Source organism: Canis lupus, chromosome 10 (assembly GCF_011100685.1).
Source record: "Canis lupus familiaris isolate Mischka breed German Shepherd chromosome 10, alternate assembly UU_Cfam_GSD_1.0, whole genome shotgun sequence".
In the NCBI taxonomy this organism is placed as follows: Eukaryota; Metazoa; Chordata; class Mammalia; order Carnivora; family Canidae; genus Canis; species Canis lupus.
In genome coordinates, this window is record NC_049231.1 from 66,097,261 (window position 1) to 66,124,896 (window position 27,636).

Genomic DNA, 27,636 nt, shown 5'->3' on the forward strand with positions numbered 1-27,636 from the left:
AACAGCCCACATCATTTTTTTTTTTTTTCAAAGGTTCCTATGTGGTGACACAGGTTTCCCGTATCTAACCTAGGCGATCTAGCGGGTATAAAATCTTCTCGTTGGTCTCTTCCAGTTTCTTTTTTGTTGTTTTTAAAGATTTTATTTATTTATTCATGATAGATACAAAGAGAGAGAGAGAGAGAGAGAGAGAAAGAGAGACAGAGACAGAGACACGGGCAGAGGGAGAAGCAGGCTGCATGCAGGGAGCCTGATGTGGGACTCAATCTGGGTCTCCAGGATCACACCCTGGGCCGAAGACAGGCGCTTTAACCGCTGAGCCACCGGGCTGCCCCGGTCTCTTCCAGTTTCTTGTACAGGAAACTGACTGTCAAAGGAATCATATGGAGAAATGAGGAGGCATCACTAATGACACTGCCACGTGAATGAAATGACGAGCTGGGGGAGAGGCTGGGAGGTCCTCCTCAACCCTTCCAGCAGTAGAGGCACCATCTTCATTCAGATCAGTCAGCAGACACAACCTCTACTGCACAACTCCTTCTCCCTCTTGGGTGGGATACCCAGACTCTACAATCTGAGAGTGAACCTCAGTTTCTTCATATGCAAAATGAGGGACAGGGTCCAATGACCTTTGAGGTCCTTTCAATTTTGGCCACCCCTTTAAACTTTGTGTAAAAGGGGGGGGGGGGGTTTGAAAGTCCTTCAGCTGTGCCAGAGGGCTTAGCAAACTTAAGTCACCCAAATACTCTACAAAAGCAGATCAGAAAACTTGCAGGAGCAAAATGCTACCGAAAACGCTTTTTTTTTTTTTTTTAAAGATTTTATTTATTTATTTATTCGTGAGAGACACAGAGAGAGAGAGAGAGGCAGAGACAGAGGCAGAAGGAGAAGCAGGCTCCACGCAGGGAGCCCAATGTGGGACTCCATCCCAGATCCCAGGATCACACCCTGAGCCTAAGGCAGATACTCAACCACTGAGCCACCCAGGTGTTCCCCCAAAAACATACTTTGATTTGGGGGAGAAAATAAAACCCTTGAAACTACAGAGACCTGAAACCACAACAAACTAACAGATATGCTCTCTCGGTACAAGTAGCACTGGGCAATTATAAGGTTCTCAGGAGCAAACACAACTATTGAAGTATTTCTTAAAAAAAAAAAAAAAATGAAAATGGAGTTTTAACAAGTTTCATAAGATCTTTAAAAAAAACAGACACAATGTAGCCATCTAGCTGGGTTTACCCATCCACAAATGGGAGATGCTCTTTAGCCACGTGGAAGAAAATCCCCAAGACATATTTATGAACCAAATGCAGGCAAAGAGGAGAAAAGGGATGTGCTGCTCCCTTTCTCCCAAATAGTTCATCCTGTGCGCTTTACTCAACTGACTCAAGACTGATGCTCCAGTACCAAATCTTCATTACCTTCAGAGAGAAAGGAAAAAAATGTTAAGAAAAGGTAATGGAGAACTGCCTAACTAGTCAATGTGGAGAGACATTTACTATATAGACCTTTGATAAAGCAACTCGGTGCTGGTTTGGTCCAGGCTCCCTCAACGTCACCAATGAGTTCTGGTCTAAAAATTTTCTTGTAAACTGGACTATATTTTTCCCACAGGAAAAAAAAAACACATTAAATGGTGAGCATCGGGATTCCCAATCCAGTCTAAAAGCCTAACCAAACCCTAAAATACATGAATCACAGTTATATTCCCAAATGGTTTTGACTGCTAAGAGTCTCCTTGACAGGGATGCCTGGGTGGCTCAGCAGTTGAGCGTCTGCCTTTGGCTCAGGGCGTGATCCTAAGATCCGGGATCGGGTCCCACATCGGGCTCCCTGTGTGGAGCCTGCTTCTCCCTCTGCCTGTGTTTCTGCCTCTCTCTCTCTCTGTTTCTCTCATGAATAAATAAATAAAATCATAAAAAAAAAAAAGTTTCCTTGACAGAAGCCTTGTTGCCCACCTTCTGTGGAACAGCCAGTTCTATTCAGCTCTCACTAAGCGTGTTCCTATCCGATGGGGGTGGGGGGTGGGAGAAAAGGGGTAAGCAAGGAGGAATCCCTAAACTTTTTTTAAAGATTTTATTTATTTATTTATTCATGAGAGACACAGAGAAAGAGACAGAGACACAGGCAGAGGGAGCAGGCTCCCCATGAGGACTCAATCCCAGGACCCTGGGATCACAATCTGAGCCAAAGGCAGATGCTCAACCACTGGGCCACCCAGATGCCCCTCTCAACTTCTGATTTAGGCTTCATCTAGGACCCCTGGATCTTGACCAGCCCTAAAAAAGGCCAACTTGATGATCACGTGCTAGGAAGACTGAGAAATCTTTTCACCTCAACAGCAGATAAACCAAAGGAAAGCACTTTAGTTAACCTAACTTGGGATGACTGGCTTAAATGCAAATGTAACAATGGTACATGGTATGACTGCTACAGTTTAGGAATTCCAAATTCGGTGTCCCTGAGGAAACTGTTCTGTCCTGTGGTGCCGGTGACTGTTGGTCAACAATAAAGAAGGACAAAACAAGCGTCGGGCTCACAGGCTAATCGCCCGGCAGTGGATTCTTGACTAGTTCTTCACCACAACAGAGACAGGATTTGACCTTACGAGGGCAATTTCCTTCCGAGCTATTGCAAAACAGCCATCCACTCAGGAACATGTGCTTCTAGGAAGTTACTCTCCTGCCATAAGAGAACAAGGCAATAAGAGAAAAGTGTAGGCCAACTAGCTACCAAGCTTGCTCACCGGTGAACACCATATTCTTAAAATATTATTTCATTTATGGGAGAGTATGCTAGTTTCAGTTCAAAAAGAACTTCCAAGGAACTCTAGAGCTACCCTCACACAACAAAGTCTACCAGCCTGGGGAAGGACTGGAAGCGGTTTTATTTCAAGACCCATGATCTTGAGTGAGTCTTGAAATGGAGACCTTAGAAGGCGAAGCTGCTTACCTGACCGGGCTTTCCTGACCATCACCACCCATGTTTGCTTCAGGGAGCCCAACCAGGCATTCAGTGGTGGCTAAAGACCACTGCTTGAGGCAAGGCAATTGAGTGGCCATGGCCAACCACCCACAGCGCTTTACTGACAGTGGCAGGCTGTACAGCCAAGGAGATGTAATTACACTACCTTAAAGTCATGCTGTCACTGTTGGCTGCCATTTAATATTGGAAGAAAGAAGAAAAGGGCTCCTGTCTTAATGTTATTCAAGATGAACTACCCATAGCTCATTTCATTCACCAGTGTGCTTCCGCCACCTCCCAGGCCTAAGCTCACCTCGAGGAAAGTCACGATCCTCGAAGTCACTGTGGATACACTCTCCCAGATTGAGAATTGCTACCTACCCAGCAATTTCCCACAGTGAGTAACCTGGCATATGGAAACTCTGGTGTAAACTGAAAAGGCTGGATAAACATAAGGTGATATGACAAAATGACACTTTTTCTGGTGTGTTTGCATACAGAGGATTAACTAACATTTATTGAAAGTCAATTCCTATCTCAAAAGGCAATTAATTTCACATCTATGCTCACTGCAGCATTACTCTCAACAGCCAAAAGGCAAAAACAACCTAAATGTCTTTCAAGGGATGACTGGATAGAGAAAATGTAGAATGCATACACAGAACATTTTTCATATGAAAAAAAGAGAGAGAGAGAGAGAGAGAGAAATCCTGTCATTTGCTACAACATGGTAGAACCCTGACATTATACTAAGTGAAATAAGCCAGTCTCCAAATTACAAACACCGCATGATTCCACTTTCTAAAGTAGTCAAACTCATAGAAACAGGAAGTAGAATGGTGATTGTGAAGGTCTAGGACAAGGGAGAAATGGGGAGTTGTTTACTGGGTATAGTTTCAGTTCTGGAAGATGAAAAAGTTCTAGAGATTATTTGTACACCAATGTGCATATGATGAAAGTACTACGTACTCAAAAATTGCTAAGGTGGTCTATTTAATTTATTTATTTGCCTATTATTAAAGAAAAAAAAAGATAACCAATCTAAGAAACAAGAAGGGGACATGTGAAATACATATACTCAAGAAGGACCCCAAATGCAGGAATTTGGGGTTTAGGCTAAGAAATGTTTTTGTAGTCTTTAAGAAGTAAACACTGCCACTTAAAAAAAAAAAAAAAAAAACAAAAAAAACAAGGGCACCTGGCTGTCTTAGTCAGTAGAGCATGTGACTTTCAATGTCGGGGTTGTAAGTTTGAGCCCCATGTCGGGTGTAGAGATTGCTGAAAAATAGACTCTTTAAAACATGGGGGATCCCTGGGTGGCGCAGTGGTTTGGTGCCTGCCTTTGGCCCAGGGCGCGATCCTGGGAGACCCTGGATCGAATCCCACGTCGGGCTCCCGGTGCATGGAGCCTGCTTCTCCCTCTGCCTGTGTCTCTGCCTCTCTCTCTCTCTCTCTCTCTCTCTCCCTCTCTCTGTGTGACTATCATAAATAAATAAAAATTTATTAAAAAAAAATCTTTAAAACAAAACCAAACCAACAACCACCCACAAAACTCCCTCCTGATTATCAAGTCAGCATATGTCCATTGTGCAAACTATTATACATCATGAGCACCCTTTAAGCTAGAAACATTCTTTTACACTATAAGGAACAATGAACAAATTTGTAAGACCTTCACAAAGTAACTATAAATGGAAGATCTTATGCTTCAAATATAAATGTAAGTGTGGCCTACGCTTTGTTCTTTCGGATACAAGGCGGATCACATATATGAAAAACACAAACATTTCCTTTGTAATTGGTTTTACAGAGATAAAAATGGCTTTTCTTATAAAATCACATCAAAGAACAGAGGAAAGTTAAATATAACAGACCTTCCCCTAATTGTTAGCTCTAACAAATTCCCCTCATCCTTAACCAATTATATTCGAATAGAAGTCTTATCATGTTTACAATATAAGTGACACAATCCCTAAAAAATATTTCATATTAGTCCTTTTTACTAACCTGTTTCTAAGATTATTAAAACACAGACACACAAAATCACAGACTTTCTAACAGTTCTATTTCTTTAACATGAGGGTTAGCGATGTTTTTAATATTTCTCAAAGCAGGAAAAAAGGGGCTGTTTTATTTTTCTCTGGAACAAGTTCCTGCCAGATTTTGCACATTGCAGTTCTTTGGCGATGTGATGAGAACACATGCCCACCCACAGACACTAATTTTGCTCTTCACCCTTCCCAAGCAGCCTTTATGACACATGCTGTCTGCGCTCCATTTCATGGAATTCAAGAGGCCCAGTCAAACAGCAGGCCTCGTGGGGCTAGAGCAAGGGCAGGCAACCCATCTCTTTCACTGGATGGGTACAAGGAACATGTGTTTGAACGAAAACCACAAAAAAGCCAAAAACCCAGCTTGGACATCTCCAATGTGAAAAATCTTTACAACTGCATGAATTAGCACTGAAAACTTAAAAGTCATCTCTTGGGTTGAAATCTGGAAAGAAATAGTATCTTGTTGTGGTTCCCTGCATACTGAGCGCTGTGAAGACGATGTAGCTCACTCCCTGTGCTGCTGTCAGAGTGTGAGGCAAAGAAGGTAGAGCTGTCACGGAAGCCAAAAGCTCTTTCAGGAAGGGCTGGAGTGCCAGCCTGGTTCTCAAGCATTCGCTTTCTCTATGGTAATCATTAATTACAAAGAAATGTTGGTGATTAAGAATCCAACTGAGAACGGGCATGGCTTCCCTAATTGTCCCACATATACCCTAAAGACAATCTGGGCACAGATGACAATGCAAACAAGCTGTTAGCAAATTTATATCTGAAAGAATGCTCAGGATGAAGAAAAGTTCATGCTGGTTGGATAAGACAGTGGTCATTCACCCCATATGTGGGTCCTTAAGAGCGAGGTTTATATGTCCTAAGAGGGCTGTTCTGTACTTGTCTCTGGCTTTTCTGAGACACAACAGGAAAGCTGTCATTTCCAGATAATGATACAAGATTTACCTACAAGTGCTGCTAATCCCAAGCACTATGTAGGCAGAGTGACCATACACTTCGGATGTGGGGAGGACAGTGTAACAGCAGAATAGTGGACAGGTCCAGCTCTCCCCTTGGGGGGCTGGAGTTACCACTGCTCATCCACCTGTACAGCTAGAGAAGATTATAAACTCACGAAACAGGTCTTTCTAGACACAAATATGTGTTTTTTAAATGTTGATTAATTAATTTTAGTAATGTCTATTTCTTTTCTTTTTCTTTTTTTTTTTTTTTAGATTTTATTTATTTATTCATTCATGAAACACATACACAGAGAGAGGCAGAGACACAGGCAGAGAGAGAAGCAGGCTCCATGCCGGGAGCCTGATATGGGACTCGATCCCGGGTCTCCAGGATCACGCCCTGGACCAAAGGCAGGCGCTAAGACACTGAGCCACCCAGGAATCCCAGTAATGTCCATTTCCAATGTGGTGCTAGAATTCACGTCACTAAGATCGAATCCTATGCTCTTCTAAGCCAGCCAGGTGCCCCAATCTATAGTGATTCTAAATAAACAGGTTTTTATTAAATGGTTACCGAATTCATTACAGCTTTGAGTTATTAAATATAATTTTAAAAGATGCTAAAGAGGGGAGGGGTCTCCAACTCCCTAAGATATGGAAAAACTATCTTTGATGTTTACTACTAATCTGTTCCAATAAAATATCCTGGACACTCTAAGCCTTGAGGATTCAAATGCTCTCCCTGAATGCCACTCCTCAAAGAAGAAACCAAGAAAGTAAGTAAATAAATAAATCCTTCATCTGAGGTTGTCACTCTACTTGGCTCAAAAAACATGGCCTCCAAAACTATCAAATGAATTTTTTTTTGTTTTGTTTTTACTAGGGAAGTTCTTTCTCAGTATCCATCCAAGAAGAGTTAGATTCTGAAGAACCAAGAGGGAATAGCTAAAAGTTGCTTCTACACAGAGCAATTAGTGGCTCCAGATTATAGACTCCAGTAAATCTATGAATAAAAAAAAAAAACAAAAAAACAAAACAAAACAAAAAAACCAGGAGGCAGCTATTACCAATAACGATGAACCACACTGAAGAGGGAACGAAAGCAAGGAGAGGGCTGGGCCCAGATCACTGGCATTTTTTAATTTAACACCACCCGGCACATAGCTCTGAACGTAGGCAGCATCTCACTCAATACCTATTGATTGCTTCCAAGTTGAATGATATGAGACCCCTGGTACTGGCCATGGCTCTGTATTCCTTTTCTCTCAAAAGAGGATGAAGGAACCTAAAAAACATGTAGTCACTCTGGATCAACAGCTCATGGTGCTTAACGGCACAGGGGCCTCTGAGAACGGTGGCTACAACCCTAGGGGTGATTGTCCTTGCCAAATCACAGTCATCAAGATGCCCTGAGTGGGTAATGAAACCAAAGCTGAACAAAACCTATGTCGCCCTAAAATCATCTGGACAGGATCTGAGTCGCGACTATATAAATCACAGGGAAAGTAAGTTATTTTCACTGAAAATTCCAATACAGAAATTTAGACGAAATTTAGACAAAATGTTTTTATGTACCTGCCTGTAACCATTTTCTGTAGGCCTCAAGGGGGGGGGGTGGGAAGAAAGATCAAACAAAGCCTAAGATTTCAGGGAAATCAGAGCAGATGAGTTATTCTAGCTTTAATTCACGTTTTTAAGTCACTTATTTTTCTGATGACTTCTAACAGTGAAACTTGAGCCATGACACCCACCAAAGCAGCAGGAGAACCCCATCCACTAGAAGACCACAAATTCAGGGTTTAGTTCAAGCTAACATTTTTAAAGTAGCCTTTCTTCTGCAACTTAAAAAAAAAAAAAAAAAAAGTCAATGAGAAGGAATAAAAAGCCTTACTTTGAATCTGAAGTATTTTTTAATACCACCAAATGCTATTATTAACTATGCACTATGCACGATACAAGCATGTATACACATACACATATAAAAATAAGCACTACAGATGTGGGCAGGAAAATTCTTAGCAAAACCCCCACATATTTCAAATACTGTTCTTCTTCATTATTGTCCTCTACCATAATTAGCATGTTACAGCATAACAGGTGGCTTTCATTTATAGAATGCAAAATTAATGAAATTTGGAGATGGTCCTGTCTTCAAAAACAAATTGGCTATTCTAAAAAAAAAAAAAAAGCAAAAAGCACACCTCCTAATGTACTGAACAGAAACAAAACAAACCCCCTTCATGCTGGCGTTCCATATTATCTAAATTTCTGAATGTATTCAAATAGGTAAATTTAATACATTTACGGACAGTTTGGAGTACACGTCCCTCAAGGAAAACAAGTCATTATGACGGGCTTTACAAGAATGGAGAAGAGACAACAAAGACTGCCTACATTTCCAGCTTGGTAAGCCTAGATCTGCTTAATGCTCTCTGAGTGATAACAGAATTTACCACCATAGATGGAGCTGCTCTGCAAATGTTAAATCTTAGGCAAATTTGTGGGCAGTTGTGTTATGGGGTCCTGACCCAGCCATTCTGGACAGACAGACCAGAAAAGCATAAATAGTGCCACTATAAACTAAGTATAGCATCTGTCCCTAACAAGTAGGACACAAAAAGTATTTTTTAGAAATATGAGGAGACACTCAATGGACTGTCAACACACAGAGGAATGTTTAATATACTCAAATAAACAAGATCTGTGCCTTAACGAGTCAGGCATTGTTTAAATTTAGTGAGTGAAGAAAGAGAGAAGGTCAGACAGGCGACACGGCTTCCCAATTATGCAGAACAATCCTTCAGATCATGTGAAAGCTATAATTAAATGTTGTTACCAACCCCTCACTACCCTTTCTCCCACCTAGAAAAGTAATGCATGAATTCAGCATGAACAGATTATGATTTGCAAAAATTAGACATACTCAGTAGGGGAATAAAGCTTTCTTGCATTAAGTCATGTATCTTGAAGGATAAGAAAAATCACAATATTAAAAATAAATCAAAAAAAAAAAAAGAAAAGAAATCCAACATAATAAACACAATGATTACTCCTAGACCAGATCCATTAGACCACCTCTGGGTTTTCTTTCTTTCTTTCTTCTTCTTTTTTTTTTTTTTAATTTATTAAAAGTTTTAAGCTACCCACCCAAAAGGTATACCACACCTCTGCAAGCTGTTCCTTAGGTAGAGTCCTTTAAACTCAGGGCTTTAAAAAAGGGATGAGTTCACCTGAATATCTAAAGAGAAATTTGTTTGCAGCGAGGGAGATGAGTGGACAAGAGCTCTGTCCATCTGAAGACCAGTGGTAACCTATCTGTCCTTGCATGTGAGCACACGCACACGCACACACATACACACACACTTCAGTTCCTTCCAATTAGAATCATTTTTTTCCTCCCTTAAAAAATGCTAAATTATCGGAAAGGTTAGGTAGAAGAGAACAAGGAGAAAATAAAGTTCACGTAAACAGTGAGCACATACCTGCCGGGTGATGCCATTTCCTCTACATTGTAGAGCCCAAGTGCTGGGTATTAGCATTATTGCTACTATAAAGCTTCCGATAAAAATGGATGGTCTCTTGCGGACCTGAGAACCAGCTGGCTGCTTGAAAAGTGGTTTCCCCCATATATGATTCAGTCTCCTTGACAAATATACTGCATCGTACTGGATGAGTCATCCGAGGGTTAGTCCGCATTTTATAGGCCTGTTGTGTCATTACTCACATTCAACATCCTGCTTCTCAAAAGTGGAAGCTGGAAGCCTGACAGCTGACAGATGCTTTTTCCAATTAAAATATTGTTTAAAAAAATTCCTGTAAGTTATGATTATCAATCATTGATGATACTATGAAATGCCCAGGAAGCAAATGGCACAGCTCAATACCTGAGAATACAGTGGTAGAACCACAGGCTCAAATTGCTTACCCGCCCCCATCTCCAAACCAAATAATTTGGTTCAGAGCTGAGAGCAAGGACTCCTCTCTTTTAAGATATCAGTGAATTAGTATAGGCACAGACCCTGTTGATTCTTACGTTGTAAGTTAACCCAGCTGCGGGAGCTCTTGTAAAAACTACACATCAAAATTTTGGTCCTGGTTAATCCTGTCAAGTGGGAGAGTGGCACTGTATTTATAAAAATGTCTACTTCTTAAAGTTTTTTTTAGGAATGAAATGATGGGATATCTGGGATTTGTTATGAATATTTTAGCTAAAGCGGGGGGGTGGTAAGGAAATGTGGTAAAATCTTCATCGTTGCTACATCTGTAGTACGTAATATGGGGATTGGCTATATTATTCTCTCTTCTTGAGTTATCCAAAGATTTTTATAATAACTTGTTTTAAAAATTAAAGGTTTCTTTCCTAGTCCCTACAGTCTAATTTGTACCCAAACAAGGCACTTTTCTAGTTGGTACGAACCTATCATATGTGTGAATGGCCACCATTCACAGAGTGCAACCAACTGACCATGGGCGTGGGAGTTTCCAGCTTGAAGATATGACACACATGTCCAAAGGCCACTGTGAGAGCTGTATCCACCCAATGAACAAATGCCTGGTGCTCTCCCCTCCCAAGACTATCTAGTGGTTGTTCCTTATGCTTCCTTTGAGGACACAAGCCCCAGTCTCATTCGTGAGCTCAATGTTGACATTACAAGGGAGAGGTTACTATTTCCAGCTTCCTTATATGGTTTTGGAAACACTCCATGAGAGGTTATGTAAGTCACATCCATAGTCCCCTTATACCAACACATCTCTTTGTAAGGTAGCAGTGTTTGCTCGACTCACTTTATGCTCAAATTGGGTTACTTAAACCATCTGAGGGAGGAAGAGAGCTTTGATTTCATGCCTGGAAAAAAAAAATAGATATGGAGGCTCCAATGTATGTTAAACAAAACCACCATTGAAACTAGGTGTTGTTTTAAAAATCGTCCTTGTTGACATGTTCTGAAAGTGTGACAAGTCACCACAGGAAACTTAAAACACAGAGGTCCTATGACAGCCTAGGACCTCTGAACTGCTTCCTTGAGTTCTGAATCCAAAGGACAGGAGGGTGTGTCGGGTCAAGGCCAGTCCTCAAAAGACATTGCTCAAGTGGACTGAAAACATGCAACAAATGGTTGTGATGGTCCCCACAGAACATCAACTGACAAATGAATCCAATGAATCCAAACTGCTTAGGACCATGTGTAGACCTGAGCTGAATGAAGCCCTTCTTGGTTCTACATATTCTTTCCTCATAAAGGCTGCAAGCTACAGGCTTATCAAAATGCCCCCTTGCAGCTAAATGAAAACTTTTCACATTTGCAGAACACAGTTTACAATAGGCAGAAATGGGGGGAAATTCAAAAACCTCTAGCCTAATTTGAGTTTCTATACGTAATTTGAAGAAATAAACGTATAGTTCATTAAAGAATGTATAAATCAAATTTAATTAAAAATTTAAAAGCGAGACCCTGGGTGGCTCGGTGGTTGAGGATCTGTCTTTGGCTAAGGTCCTGATTCCAGGGTCCTGGGATCGAGTCCCACATCGGGCTCCCAACAGGGAGTCTGCTTCTTCCTCTGTCTCTGTCTCTCATGAATCAATAATCTTTTTTTTTTTGTTTTTTGTTTTTTTGGAATCAATAATCTTTTTAAAAAAATATAAAAGTAATGGTAATAATAATGTGTACACATAAACATATGCACACACACACACACACACACACACACACACACAGAATGAGAACACGGCAATTATGGTAAAATGTTAACAAATGGGGAACTGGATATCAACGAGTCCTTCCGAGGCGCCTGGGTGGCTCAGTCAGTTAAGCATCTGACTCCTGGTTTCGACTCAGGTCATGATCTCGGGTTGTGATGCTCACAGGATCATCAGCCCAGCCCCGCGGTGGGCTCCATGCGCAGCGCACAGTCTGCCCAAGATTCCCTCCCTCTTCCTCTGCCCCTCTCCCTCCATTTATATGGGTGCACACGTGTGTGCTCACTCTCAGACAGATAGATATATAGATACATAGATAGATACAACCTTTTTTAAAGATTTTATTTATTTATTCATGAGAGACATACAGAGGGGTAGAGATACAGGCAGAGGGAGAAGCAGGCTCCATGCAGGGAGGCTGATGTGGACTCGATCCCAAGACTCGATCCCGGGACTCAGGGATCATGCCCTGAGCCACCCAGGCATCCCAGATAGATAAAATCTTAACAAAAACTTTGCCCATCTAGCGGAGGTAACAAATAGAAAAGAAAAAAAAAAAGTCCATCATTCTATTCCTACAACTTTTCTATGATGATGAAACACTTTAAAATAAAGTTAAACACACATAAAAGAAAATACATAACCTTGTTTAAAATTTTTTTTTGCCAGCTCTAATAACCACCACAGTTGCTGGTACCACCACACTCATTAAAAAAAAAATCATGCACCGTAAAGGAAATTTACCAAAATGTCAACACGAGGAAAGGTCTCTGGGTTAAGATTTCTCAAAGGGTGTTCCCCATAAACAGTTTTAGAAGAGGATCCAAAAACAAAACCAAACAACCAAACAAACATTTTGGGAAAACTACAAACTATATCCTTGAGAATACTGTTTGTTTAGTCTTGCATTTCGGAAGTTTATCTGACCACAGGAACCCCTCCTCCCGTGACTATCCCCACGAGAAGAAAGCACTTTGGGAAACATTGCTGAATGTGATGGGATATGGAATTGTCCCCCCCCACACACATCTTTTTACTCTTTTTAGCTTTCTTCAGAACACGCCTTACTTATTACAACAACAAAAGGCATCCGAACTTGGTTTCTGCCATCGTTAATGAACATTCCTATTTGGTAGATTGCACGCAAATGACCATCAGGAGTCAGCAAACAATCTGTAGCATGCAATACCCAGTCTCCCTGAGCACACGAGATCGGTGTGACCTCAGTGGCACCTACGCGTACAGCAGATTAACAGCTCACGGCAGGGTTGGCGTTAGAGACGAATGGCCATCCCAAGGCGCAGTAGCTTGCTCCAGGCCCAGCACTGGGTCTTGGAACCTAGAAATCAGCCTGGACTCCTCTGGCCTCAGACTCCTGGGCTTTTATATACTCCTCTCCTATGATCCTCGGGTATTTAGGAAGCAAAACTAGCTGGGAAGCATAGCAGAACTCAGCTTCCAATTTATTGTAACTCGTGAATGGACTCATTTTAAGTTTTTGACACATACTAATTTGTAAAAGAGTTTTTAGCAATGATGTGTTTGCATGTTTTTGGGCTTTTCAGCAGGGATGGAGAGAGGCTAAAAGTCCAAATACTGGCTAATGTCAAGATCTAAAGGCAAATGTGGGTATCAGTGATGAAATCTATAGGCAGTACCGTGTAGTGGTGAAAGAGCCTGGAATTGGAGTCAAACTGTCTCGGTTCACAATCCAGCCCGGCCCTTATGTTATTTAAACGGTAAAATGGGCGTAATATTAATACCTTCACAGAATTGTCCTGAATGGGATAAATGGGATCACTCACAACAAGTACTTTAGCGCAGGCCCGGCCACGTACAGAGCACGCCTGAATTTATGCAAACAACAAAGATGGGGATGTTTGAAAGTCTTATAAATTTAGACAGGCAGGAGTGGGCAACTTAGGGCCAGCCACCACACTGGTCTGTTCCTATATCGCCCAGGGCTGCTTTACAGCCACAAAGGCAGAGCGAGCAGTTGTGACAGTGCCCCGTGGTCCCAAAGCTGAAACTATTTACTAAAAAGAAAAAGTTTGCCAACCACTGGCGAACAAGAATTTAGCAGATAAAGAAAGAATCGGGTCTTTCCGCTATAGTAGTTTCAGTCATTGGTCCTTTCTTCTGTTAAGGTCTCAATTTAAGAAACCAGACACACAGGCGTTACTTTCGGTGATCTGGTCCAGGAGGGCCGGAGCTCATGCCTTCCTTGTGATGCAAAACCCGCACCCCAGTGCCCTGTGTCCCGGCCGGTGGGGGTATCTAGAGGGCCTGGGGCTGCCTGGGCCCCCTCAGAGAGGAAGACCTCCCTATTTCAGAGTCGGGCTGATGAGTGTGAGCCCACAGACCTGCCTCCCCTCCTCCAAGTCACATCTGTACATTATGTCGAAACCACATGTGTCCCCAGAGCTTGAAGCAAGAGGTGAAAGATGATCTGGAAGAGGCATTCAGGAAACTGAACAAACAGAAATGAAGGATGCTTTCAAGAGGGCTGGACAGCCACAGGCGGGACTAATACAATTTGAGGGGCCTTCAGAAACGAGGGCTGCCGTAACATCATCACTGCCGACAAGAGCCCAGTAAAGAGACCGAGGGCCAACCCAGAAAAATGAAGAACGTGCTTTAGATGCGGGTCCCAAGGCAGTCCCTGCATCCAATCGTGCTGCCTGTTTTCTTTGGCAGGAAAGCTTGTTTATTTGGAGAAATGAACCCATTGCATTAATGGATAATGCAGGTGAAGGGAGTCCTGGGACTGGTCTCTGGGAGAGGAAACTCAAACAAAAGAAACCATTCTAACTCCCTTCAGTTAGCTCTTATAGGAAAAAAAAAAAAAAAAAAAAGCCTTAGGCAGCTGTTTGGATAGAGATTAAATCTGAGGTGTACTTAGATACACAGCCTTTCTGGTGGCCACTTGTTGCCTCACTGGCAAATATCAACAACTTTATAGTCGATCCAATAGGAAATTGCATAGTTAATACCAATGCGCATGCTGAGGGCTCTTCAAGAAAGGGAACGGGGAGCCTGATGATTTCTGTTGTCACTAACTGAGAGCAGGATTTCAGAGACATACTTACAGTGACAAGTCTCACTTGAGACCAAGCCAGTTTTCAGCCACGCTCCTGAAAGTGTAACTGGCTGGCACAAGGGTTAAATAGGTTCCTTTTAACACTCGTGGTTACTCTGGGGATGTTCAGCTCGGTCAGAGCCAGAAGACCTGCACTGATTACATGCCCATGAGCTATTATGTTTAGCTGATGTTTTCTTTCTTTTTTGAGAGCGTGGGAGTCGGGGGGCTGAAGGAAGGGGAGAGAGGCTTAAGCAGACTGTCTGCGAGCACTGGGCCTGGGGGTTGGGGGGTCTCAATCTCACATCCCTGAGATCACCACCCTGAGTCGGATGCTTAATCAAACGAGCTAACCAGGTGCCCTAGATTTTTTTTTTTTTTTCCTTTTAAAGATAAGAGACCTTATGATGTGAGGACCTTTCAGGCTTGTGGATTTCTTGAAGGAAAGGTGAAGGGAACTGACATTCACCCCGTGCCTACTTGGTGCAGGGCATTCTATATGGTGATAATACCCACAAATTTTGTGCCTGGCCTGTGTGCAATAAAAACAGGGGGCTGGATTACGACGTCAATTTAGCCCAGAGAGTCTAAATACCTTCAGACAGGGCAGGACTGACAAAAGTGGAAGAGGGAATCCAAGGTGTATCAGAAACATGGGAAACTCACTCTGGGAAATTAGGAAAGGAGCTAAGAGCTTAATCAGGAAGGAAAAGGTAAGGGCATTAGGGGTTTTGGAGATATGGCCAAGTTGGAGGCCAGATGTCCACCAGAAGACCATGTTAACCCTTCAAGCCTGGAGAGCAAACAGGGCAAGAGGGCCTGGCCTCAGAGACATGGGCTGCAGAGAGAAACAAACCTACACCTGTGCCTGAGATTTTAAGTTCAAGGGAAGAAGATGCCTCAAGACCTGGAAAGGGAACATGGGAAGTGCCCAATGAGTGACCAGTGAGTGTATTTATCACGTGCCACACTCAACAGTGAGGTCTGTTGAAAATCTGCTTATGGTTGGATAGGTCATTCTTCAAGATACACTTGCTCCATGAGGATCCTACACAGGCCAAGTGTGCCGGACCCAAATCTGCCATCAGCCCAGCCCAGCCCCACTCTGTTGTTTCCCTAACTTCAGGGCAGAATTGGACCTGAAGCTGCTCAAAGGCTGTGTAGTTCTAGGAAGTCTTCAACCTACCATAATGCTGGCCACAAAAAACTTATCCAAGATAATGGCAGCTTCCTAGCTGGAGCAAACCTTTCTAGCAGAAGAATTGGATCTAGAGCCACTTCCGAAGTGGAAGCCACTTTTGTCAGATGGCTCTACAGATATTCAGTTGTGGAAATGGAAATCTCTCTTGAGAACTCTCGACAGTGCTCTTTGACTGTTCACCTATGGAAAAAACACACACTGCTGGAGTTAGAAATCCTGCAAATTCATTCTGTTGGGAGGCAGTAGCTTGGGCCTGGCTTTCCCACTAGTTACGTGCCTTTGGGCAGAGTCACTTTTCTTGGTGCTTCAATTCCCTTGTCTGGAAGACGTAGGGCGTAACCTAATCCAGTCTTTGAACCTCCAGAATTCTAAAAGGCATGGATGGGTAACAGCGACACGAGAAAACTGCCTACTAACACAAGTGAACAGAGAAGAGAGAGGAGTGTAAAGAAGGCTGGCAATGCTGGTCGATCAAGACCAAGAGACTGGCAGCAAAGCTATGTTCTGACCCTGGATCTAAGAGGCCAGCCTAAACTAACACACCCGTTTAAAAGGATGTGGATCTCACCCCAAAGCTAGAACTGTCTTTTCCTTACAAACAACATTGGTCAACAACAGCAGCTAATGTCAACATTGGCTGGATCATATGCAAGCATTGAGCTTTACGATTTCACAGGACTTTTATCCTAGACGGAGACCAGAGGTAGGAAATGAAGCCTAGTACATTCTCTTTGTCTTCATGGCAATCAGTACCACTGATTACGGCATTTTGCTGTGACTTGCATGTCACCTTTGCTATTGGATTTGAGACTCTCGAAAAGACCCCCCCCTCCCCATTTTTGTAGCTCAGTGCCCAACAAATGGTAAACCTTTGGTAGACCAGAGTTTCTTTCATTTCATTCAACACAGATGAACCTTTATTGGCTTAAATAGGGACTTGGATGAAAATTAGATGGAAGGAGGAAAAAGACAGAAAGGTAGTAGCAAACTTTTGTAATGTGTATTCTTCTTTACTACAAAACGTGGTAAGCTCACTGTAGAACATTTAGAAAATGCAAAGGAAAACATTCACCTGAAGTGACATCTAGGTGGTGGAATGTAAGAGCATTACAGGCATCTACATGCCTGTTTACTAATTTAATGTATTCTTTGTCACTGTCTGAACCCCATCACACAAATAACTGAGAAACGTTTCTTATTTTTTTTAATTCATTTTAAATCAAAACAAAAGATATTGTGTATAAGGCTTAACAGGATTTTTTTTTTTTTTTTTTTTTTTTAGTTCCTTAACTCAGCACCCTGGGTGGAGGTGGGGGGTATAAATAATTTATGGGTTTCACATCTTAGAGACCTCAGATATTAACTAAAAAACTAGAAGAGCAGTCTAGAATCCTAAAGCAAACTTCAAGAGATTTCTAGTTCTAGACCAATGACACTTGACATATGAGTAAACTAAGGCCAGCAGCCAAGGTTTTTGTTCAAATTTAGTTGTAGGAGCCGGAAACTGGGCTCACAACTTTGGACTCTGAGTCTACATTACCTACCTAGCAAAACCCAAAACCATCCCTCAATTCTGTCCCCCTGATAACTTTTGGTTCTGAAAGGCAATCAGAGGCGATTCCAGACCAAGAGAAGTAGTAGATGATGGTCGGTGTCCAGAATATTTACCGGCACTACAGTTCTCAGGTACCAGGTTAAATAAATCACCAGAAGGGCAGCCAAAGCAACAGATTACTCTGAAAATTGTTTCTCTGAAAATTGTTTCTGACTTCGCCATCAACATTTAGTTCCATCAGAAATTTTTAAAATGGGCCAACGAATCTGAGTTAGGGCTTGCTGGTCAGCAGAGTGCAAGTGATCAGGTAAGGCTTACAGATCACTCACTTTGGCACCACCTTTTAAAGGATCTTCCCCTCTCAGGAATCCCCAAAGGTGGTCATAAAAAAACTTACTGAGAAAGGAAAGGAAAGAGGAGAATCCAAAGTATCTCCCCAAGAGAAGATCATTGCTCTCTCTGTGCTAGGTAAGCCTCATAGGGGAAGCTCGTATATGCATAGTTAATTTTCCCATATTCAACATGAGAACAGAAGCCAGAGTCTGAGTACGTTTAAAAGGAGAAGAGAGGGGCAGCCCGCGTGGTTCGGCGGTTTAGCGCCGCCTTCAGCCCAGGGCCTGATCCTGGAGACCTGGGGTCGAGTGCCACATCGGGCTCCCTGCATCGAGCCTGCTTCTCCCTCTGCCTGTGTCTCTGCCTCTCTCTCATGAATAAATAAATAAAATTTAAAAATAAATAAATAAATAAAAGGAGAAGAGAGGCTCTTTCTCTCAATGAACACATGCACTCTGGAGTTGGTCAAGATTTGGGGACCAACTGTCCATGTGCCCCTCCTGATCTGTTGCTACCACTGAGAGGACCCTGGTAATTAGAGATGCAGCACACACTCATCTTTTAACATGGACTGCAAATGCTGGCCAACTACCTCACTTGGTGCTCCATCACGAATACAGTGATCCCTCCCAAGACTGGAGAAGAGGCAAATAAAAGGCTGTATGCTGGCCTCCTCCAGAGCTGCCAAGGGTAATTATGACCACATGCCATTTTCATGGGTACAGCTCTACTCAAAAGAGAAAAACACCTGTAAGTGAGATAACAAGTCCCGGGTCAAACTTCAACCTGGTCAGTGCTCACTCCTAGAACAGTTCTCACTGTAGTACTCATTCAAGGACAAAAAGGGAGCAAGGAGGGCTTACTCACTCCATTCACTTAGATGCCTACCAGTTTTATTAAAATTAGTACCAGATGGCTAAAACAGAATAGTGAGGAGAATGATCAATGAATGTGGGTCCTATGTAGTTTACAGATGCAAAACCAAAGAGTAAGGCCCAAATGCACAAACTGGAATAAAACATAAAAGGTATACTTGTGGCAGAGCCCAGAATAGGTCCTGAGTATCCCTGAATTTCATCTTTTAAAATACTTTTATTTTTTTATTTTTTTTAAAAGATTTTATTTATTTATTCATAGAGACACACACACAGAGACAGAGAGAGAGAGAGAGAGAGAGGGGCAGAGACACAGGCAGAGGGAGAAGCAGGCTCCATTCAGGGAGCCTGACGTGGGACTCGATCCCAGGTCTCCAGGATCACACCCTGGGCTGCAAGCGGCACTAAACCGCTAAGCCACCAGGGTTGCCCCCCCCCCTTTTTTTTTTTAAGATTTATTTATTTATTTATGAGAGAGAGAGAGAGGCAGAGACACAGACAGAGGGAGAAGCAGGCTCCATGCCGGGAGCCTGACGTGGGACGCGATCCCGGGACTCCAGGATTGCGCCCCGGGCCAAAGGCAGGCACCAAACCGCTGAGCCACCCAGGGATCCCCCAGGGTTGCCCTTTTAAAACACTTTTAAACAAAATTCACTCCAACCGTGTTCTTTGCTTCAAGTCTCCTCCAGATTCTTTCCGTCCTTCTTTCTCCACTCAAGAGGGAAAAAACTGTTGCACACATTTCATTTGTTTCCTGTAGGCCCTAGAGAAACTGTCCCTAATACTAAGAATGTGCCAAACATGAAGAGCAAGTCTTAACGTTAGAACATTCCTAGCTACCAGGGTAGGACCAGTTCAGCTCCACGGGATTTTGCTACCACTCAGTAGAAGCTGGAAATAAAGACAAATGCACAGACAATATGGCACACAGGATGCCAAGGTCGAAACAAGACTGCACAGAGAGACGGGAGATGGGAAGGGAAGCCATCCCAATCCCTTCACCCTGGCCCGCAGCTTCTCCCACCATGCCTCCTCCTCCTAAGAGGGCAACCAACTGTGCTGGAGGACGTAGGTGGCTTGCGTTCCCTGTCCTCTCTGATTAAAATTCAGATGTCAGCTCAGTTTATATTTCAGGGTGAGGAAGGAGAAAAGCCCATGGGCTTCAGAAAAGAAGCAAATATTTATAAATCTGCTTTTGAGCAAGGCATCACAGAAAAATATGGTACATATTCCATGGGCTGGTCAAAGCTTCACTGATCATTTCAGAACATACCAGACTCTGTTTTAAGTACAGGTAAGGAGTGGTCAGAAGCTTCTCTAAGATTAGCCAAGGCATGATAAGCCATCAATTTATCTGCAGGATATGTGATTGTTCTGCATAAGTAACACATTTATGATTCATAAATCAAAATATAAAAAGGAATACTCCCTTGGGGTGCCTGGGGAGCTCAGTTGGTTAAGTGTCAGTCTTTAGCTCAGGTCATCTTGGGGTCCTGGGATCAAGCCCCATGTCTGGCTCCCTGCTTGGTGAGGGAGTTGCTTCTCCCTCTCCCTCTGCCTCCCCCATTCTCGTTCTCTCTCTCTCTCCAATAAATAAAATCCTTAAAAAAAAAAAAAAAAACGGTATCTTCCCACCACATCCTATTTGCTCTGGTCCTTCTTCCATCCAACACACCAGTAGTAAACATCTTTTAAAAGTTTTTTTGTGTATCCGGGGCAGCCCGGGTGGCTCAGCGGTTTAGTGCCATTCATCCCAGGGGCTCTCCAGTCATCGGTCCCTTTAAGAAATTCCAGCAGCAGGGCACCCTCGGTGGCACAGCGGTTTAGTGCCGCCTGCGGCCGGAGTCTGATCCTGGAGACCCGGGATCGAGTCCTGGGTCGGGCTCCCTGCATGGAGCCCGCTTCTCCCTCTGCCTGTGTCTCTGCCTCTCTCTCTCTCTCTCTCTCTCTGAATAAATAAATAAAAAAAAAAAAAAAAAAGGAAAAAGAAATTCCAGCAGCACCCCAGCTCTTAAGAGCCACACTGTGTCAATGTGGTGACTGGTGACTGTGTCAGTCTTTCTGCTCCCCGCCCCCCGCCCGCCCCCCACCGCCACATCATCACCTGGACCTAAACCCAGAGGTCTAGCTGGAGGTGAAGCCTCACAGAACCAGCTGCACCCTAAGGAAGCAGGGCTCAGTTGGCTGGTCCCTGCATCAGAGCACACGTCCCAGGTGAATGCTCAGGGAGAAGCAGCAGGGCAGGACCCCTCAGCAGCGCCCAGACAGGAGTCCAAGAGGCAGTCCCAGCCCTTCCCAGCCACTGCCTTCAGCAAAGGAGCAGGAAATCTGAAACTGTCCACAGAGCTGACTCATACCGTCTTTCTGCAAGCAGCCTCAGGTTCTATTCTAAGTTCACCAAAGACACTATGCCTTCAGGCAGAGGCAGAGCAGCACAGCGGTGGCTGTGACTGGGGCCTCAACAAACCTCCAGCACAGGTCAAGGTCTCACCAGCAGGGCTAACTAAGGAAGGTAAGGAGCAAAGAGAGACCATCCTGTAAACATCGGATGCGCCGAATGCCATTTACGCCTTTTGTCAGACCTGCATGTGCATCCTCACCTGTGTGCACACAATGATGGTTTAATTACCCCAGGGTGACGTCACACTATTAAAAATGAATTATACTTGTGTGGACCCTAATTGGAACAAAGCAAAGGTGTAAGTGCATTTTTGTGACAAACTGGAAGAAAACTGAGCCTGGATTTGCTATTACATGAGATTAAAGACTTACTGTTAATTTTCTTAGGTGTGATAATAGTATTGTGGTTATTTTTTAAAAGTCCTTAATCTCTTAGAGATACACACTGAAGTAGTTATAGATGAAATGACCTCTAGGATTTGCTTTAAAATATGCCAGGCCACTCCTTCCCCCAACTTCCCCAAAAAGCGCGTGTGGTGGGGCAAAGGAAACACGAATGATTGCTGGGTGATGAGTGCATGGGATCCCTTACACCATTCTTTTCATCTTTGTGAATGTATAAAACGTTTCCTAAGAAAACAGGTTGTTATAATAGCTGTATGCCACTGAGGCCTCACTACTGACTGGAACGGGCAGGTTCAACCCCTAGAGGGGACACCCTCGCCCCAAATAATCTGTGGAGGATAGACAGGACAAGTCAACTCCGGAGGAACGGGACCAGAAGACTTTTCATCTCGTCACCTAAAGCACTGCTTCTCAAACGTGGCTGCACACTGGCATCATCTGGGAGTTTGTCCTTTAAAAAACAAACAAAAACATTGGCGTCTAATTTGTTTGGGGCACAGCTTAGATTTCCAGATTTTTCAGGGTTTCCCCCAGGTAATTTTAATGGGCAGCAAAAATTGAGAAATCAGAGCTCTGGGAACCTAACAGGGTGGTTCAAGGAAAGTCAGAGGTTAAGTGTGAGGGGTCCCTGCTGGAGGCTGCCTGTGACCCCGCTGGCCTAGTTCTCCATCTTGCCAGGGTCCTCAAGTCAGGGACCCTGGCCAGCCTTCCCTGAATGACCAGGGCAATTAAGGATGACACCAGGACTACAGTAAAAACTAGGGACTTGGCCAACAGCTTAAAACCTGAAAGTTGGCCTTCTTTAAATCCAACCAAGAAATGACCTGTGATCAAAATCAAGTTCATACTGAACATTCCATTGAGCGTTTCCTTTCACTCACCTGAGCAGCCAGTGTGCACCTTGCCGAGGCAGCCTAGGTTAGCTACAGAAAAGCTTTTGTTTTAAGAGGCAGAAGGGCCTTAGGCAGCTTAATTTGTTATATAGCTTCTGAGTACTACATGGCTGGCCTGATTCAAAGCAGACAGGAACTGGCTATTCTCCTTTCAGGAGTGCAAGCTGCACCTCACAAAGGACTGGGGAAATTTCCCTGCAGCAGGCGGCGTATTCTGATGTAGGACTGTGGGCTTCTGCATGGCAGTGAGGTGTCATTCTCAGGACCCTGGGAGAGGTGGAGGGTCCGCACCTGTTGGGGGCTCTCCATAGATGAACCTCTTCTTTTTTTTAAATTTTTATTTATTTATGATAGTCACAGAGAGAGAGAGAGAGAGAGAGAGTGAGAGAGACAGGCAGAGACAGGCAGAGGGAGAAGCAGGCTCCATGCACCGGGAGCCCGACGTGGGACTCAATCCCGGGTCTCCAGGATCACGCCCTGGGCCAAAGGCAGGCGCTAAACCGCTGCGCCACCTGGGGATCCCCTAGATGTACCTCTTCTGACCCTTTCTCACAACACCCCTGAAGTGGAACTGCGATCCAACTTTACACAGGAGGGAAACGAGGCCTATGCAATTCAAGTTATGACCCTAGAGGCAACCCAGCAACAGAAAGCAGCACCGGAATTTGACCAGCCAAATTCTAAAGCCCGATGCTCTTTCCACAGTCAAGATAACCTTTAGGATACACTGAACACGGCAACCTCTAATTTCCACCTGTAGGAAATAATCCAAAGGTTGCTTTGGGACCCAGCCCTTCCGGACAAACCTATTAGTCATCCTGAGCCTGAAGATACAGAAGTCGAACTTTCTTCCACCGTTTTCAATGGGGATGTGCATTTTCCTCCACCCCTAGTGAGGGCCAGCCCAATGGTGCTTTCTAGGTGCTCAGCAGTCCATGGCAACACAGAAGGAAGAGGGAGGCTTCTCGCACACCCAGCTTTGAATTCTGTGTATCACAAAGGGTAAACAGACGTGGAAGGCAAGTTAACAACATGCAGAGCCAGGTTTTGGCCTCTACTCCTGGGAATCAGGGAACCTTCTGCTCCCAGCCCCATTACCAGCTACATGAACCCCAAATGCCAACCCAGCTGCAAGTGTCACTGAAGACACTAAGTCTAAAGATGAATACGTACTCCAAAAATACAACCTTACAGATCTGAGTCAATACTGCCCACTCACCCTGACTTTCTAGTTAAAACGCCATTTTTTAACTTTTCGCAGATCTACCACCAAAGCTTATTTTCGACTTATTAACTAAACTTAGCTCTAAAGAACTTAAGGCCATTTCCAAACTTAGAATGTACTTTCACAATTTAATTGTTTCTTTTTTTTTTAAGAGATTTATTTATTTGAGAGCAAGCAAGCGAGCAAGCGCACACACGAATGGGGAGCGAGGGGCAGAGACAGAGAGGAGTAGGCTCCCCTCTGGGCAGCAAGCCCCATGTGGGGCTCTATCCCAGGGCACTGGGATGCTGACCTAAGCCAAAGGCCGATGCTTAGCCAACTGAGCCACCCAGGCGCCCCCACCCTTACAATTTAAATACTTAATATAATCAACTTCTTTCCATCTGAGAATTCCAAAAAGGAAAGGCTTTTGAAAATGTTTCAAAGCCAATGGTTGAGAGATCAAGATATGCATGTTGCTTCCTGAGGTGAGGTCATAGCTTTGAAAGATACAACACTCAAGTACAAAGCTACACATTCAGATACAAAGGTATAAATTCTAATGTGTTTGCCTTAGAACAAAAAAACTGGGGCCACACGATCATACTTCCTAGTACATTTTGTGTAGGACTCTAATGCATCATGCAGCATTAAATGGCATTGATGAACATCGTAATGAAATGTTAACTGACATTTACCTGATGTGCCAAGTAACAATGCCTTTGTGTGTCCTCTTTAATTTGCACAGCAGTTATCTGAGATGGGTACCGAGTATCCCCATTTTGCAACTGAGACCGCTGCCCAGAAGCAAAGAGCCCAACCCATGAAGCCATCCAGAGGGAGAATGAATGAAGACAGCAGCCCGACTCCAGAGCACACAGCTTTTAACCCCTTCCCTTATTTCCAAACCTCCCCCAAATTAGCCAGCAAGCCGTGGAGTTGCCCTTTCTGCACCAACATAAACTGCAAGGCACCTTGGAGGCCAATGGAACATCTTTCGAGATAGACTGGGACCTTCCACTGGAGCCAAAAAGCCCCCTGGGGAGAAGACGCTGCAGCATATGGCATTTTAAAAGCCATGTGAGAGGGTGTCCTCCTAGCAAAGCTCTGAGACACTCACAGTACTCCTCAACTCTCAGCTCAGCTTTTCAACAACCCAGAATCAAAGCCTCCCTGGTGTCGTGTCCCAGCCTGCACCAGCAGACGTGTCCATAAACAAACGCGCGTGCAGAATGGAACAACGCGTTCATGGGCTGGTCTGGGCAGCGCTGAGTGACACCCTACGGGTAAGTCCTCAGCTCTGGAGTTCCACAACCCAAACTGTACTCCCTGCCCCACTGATTTCTAGCCATGAGATCTCAGGGAACTTATCTTTCTAAACTCAGTTTCTCCATCTGCAAAAGGGGGAAACAATGGCTCCTACTTTGGGGTATACTGGAGTCTGTGATGCCAATTAACTTACGTGTAATAACGCATGTCACACAGAACGAGCACTGGAGAAAAGCTGGTTCTCATGTTGATTATACCAGAAGTTCACTATTCAACGGACAGAGTATGGACAAGATGCACCAAAAAAATGGAGCTCCTTGGTGTGGAGCTGCTGGGACGACTGAAGACAGAAATCCCCTCCCGGGCACAGGTGCACCAGCCGAGAAATTTCACCCTGTAAGAGGCTCTGGCAAAATGCTAAGTATATAACCCAACAAGTTCCTGGCCTTCTGAAGTCAACGTGACACTCCTCCCTGCGACAGGGAATTATTTCGGGCTTTCAAGTACCAGTGGGATTCTCACCCCCCCCCAACCTGAAATGGCACCCCCGGACATGAGGAGGTTGGCTGTGGTTCTGTACTACTGTCTTTGTCAGAGCAGGACTTTGCTAAGCTTCACCCCCACCACTCCACTCCAAAGATGCACGGGTCTGAAATAGTGGCTTCTGTTGCCTAACTGGGTAGTTCCTGGGGTGGCAGCTACTGGAGCCTGACCCAGGAATAGATGAACAATCTAAACAAGAACATAAAACAAAACAGGAAGATCCTATGGACAACAGCATCCCTGCAGGCCCCATGCTGACACGGGGAGTTCTGAAGGGGGGGGAGGGGGTGCATGGTGGTGGTGGAGGAAGCTTCCAGGAAGGAGGCTAGTCTGCAAAGCAGGCTAAGAAAAAAAAATTAAGCCAGGAGGGGGTATTTCTAAAAGGATTTTTAAAAATTCCTGCTGCTGATTATGAAGTTATTGACTCTTTGCTTAGAAGGAGGCTGTTCTACTAACTGTCCTAGAGAGTCCAGTTAGGGCTGGGTCTCCCCTCAGCCAGGCCACCAGGGAGAGGGGGCACCCCTCCCCTCCCAGCCCCTGGGAACGTACCACCTTCAAAGCCACAACTGGCGGCTGATCTCACCACACAGACCAGCAGCACCGTCCCCAAGAAATGTAACGTGAGCCCCCTGTGCAATTAAAATTTTTCTAATAGTCACATTAAAAAAAGTAATAAACAGGCAAAACTCATTAGAATAATACAGTGGACGTGGTCCAATGTATCTAAAATATTTCCCTTGCCACGAGTCATCCAACTGATGAGAAATTATTTTACATTCTTCTTCGTAGTAAGTCTTCAAAGTGCACTGTGTTATTTTACACTCCGGGCACGTCTCAGGTCACCCATGCATCACTGAGAGCGCACCACGGCCCAGGTGGCTGGTGGCCACCACGCTGCACCGTGCAGGTGGAAAGCGGTGGGCCGTGGGCTGGCACAGAAATTCCCAACCCAGCCACCTGGACCGCCCAGGGGGAGGGGGGCGCCCTGTGCAAAACAAAAACCCCCACCCGGGAAGGCCTGAGCAAGAGGCGGCTGGCTTCCCTCCAAGTTCTGCTGCGGCACAAGCCGCCACCCCTGCAGCCAGGTCCCCACGGCCTCTCGGCAAGAGTCGCAGGAGAAGGCTTTCATTTCAGAACGACTCAGCAGCACGCTGGCCCCGCATCGTAAGCACAGGAAGCTGGGAGCCCGTGTCCCAGAGGCAGGTGGCGTCCTGGGCCCGTGCGGGACAAGGCCGCACCTGCCTCCCCGAGCTCCTCCGCTGGGCCACCGGGTCTGAGCACGGCCCGAGCTTCCACACGGCTCCTCTTCTTTGTGCACAGTCACGAGCACCAAGGATATGCTCGTGTCCCCTTGTCTGTCGAGGGGGCAAAGTTGGAAGATGTTTCTCGAACAAATGATGGCCCAATGAGGGGTATTTTAAATTCTTCAAAGAAGGGGCAGAAGAACCACTCATGGAGCTCTACTTCCCCCGAGGGTATGCAGTAGGCGCCTCTGCAGCCAGCACCTCAGCTCCTAGGGCTCTGGCCGCGGGGGCGGGGGGTGTGGGGTGTGGGGCTGCCGCGTGGCGCGGTGAGCTGGGGGCGCCTTCGGACACCCCGCATGTCCCTGGCCGCCGCCGGCCTCTCCCGGGTGCTGGGACGGACGTCTCGGGCTTGGCCTCGCTCGCAGGGCTGCCTAATTGAAACCTCTCGGAGGAAGCGTCTGACACACCAGCATGGAAAAGTTCTCTTATCATTTGGAGAAAATAATTTAGGGCTGGGTAGATAAACATGTACAGGAAATACTTCTATAGAGGTCCTGATCCTCTGAAGATTAATAACCCACGGAACTGGAGACCAGCCTCAAACTCGGAGGAAATAGGCCAGTTATAAAAACAGGAAGAACGGGAAGTTTATTTTTGGATGAATATTTGTTCTAGTGAAGCTCTCGATACTGACACAAACCTTGATCCGCGGGTCATGCGCTGCAGCTGAGCAGCTGCGGGGCAGGTCTCCACAAGCCGTCCCGCCTGAGATTTCCGGGTCTCTTCGGAAGGGGCCTCGCCCCGCTCCTGCAAAGCATCTGCCCCGCTGCCACGGGCCTCGGGGCCCTCCCGGCACGGCCCCCCGCTTCTAGAGCACAGCCAAGCCTTCCAGCCCGTGTGCGCGGCCGACTATGGGGCTCCCGGGGCCGCGGCAGAAGGGAACACGGAAACCCTAAGGACTTCAGGCGG

The 27,636-nt window shown here is 44.9% G+C and overlaps 1 protein-coding gene across 3 annotated transcripts in view; it reads right to left on the bottom strand.

Annotated features, from left to right (window-relative positions):
• SPRED2 (sprouty related EVH1 domain containing 2) overlaps window positions 1-27,636 on the bottom strand; it is a 114,639-nt gene that overhangs the window by 43,552 nt on the left and 43,451 nt on the right. Inside the window, exon 1 of one of the 3 annotated variants that reach the window (XM_038551455.1) lies at window positions 9,451-9,594. The exons of the other annotated variants lie outside the window; for them this stretch is intronic. Within the exon in view, the coding sequence (XP_038407383.1) occupies window positions 9,451-9,467 (17 nt within the window). The 5' untranslated portion in view covers window positions 9,468-9,594. Of the gene's footprint in view, window positions 1-9,450; window positions 9,595-27,636 lie in introns of those variants that run through there. 3 annotated transcript variants of the gene reach the window in all.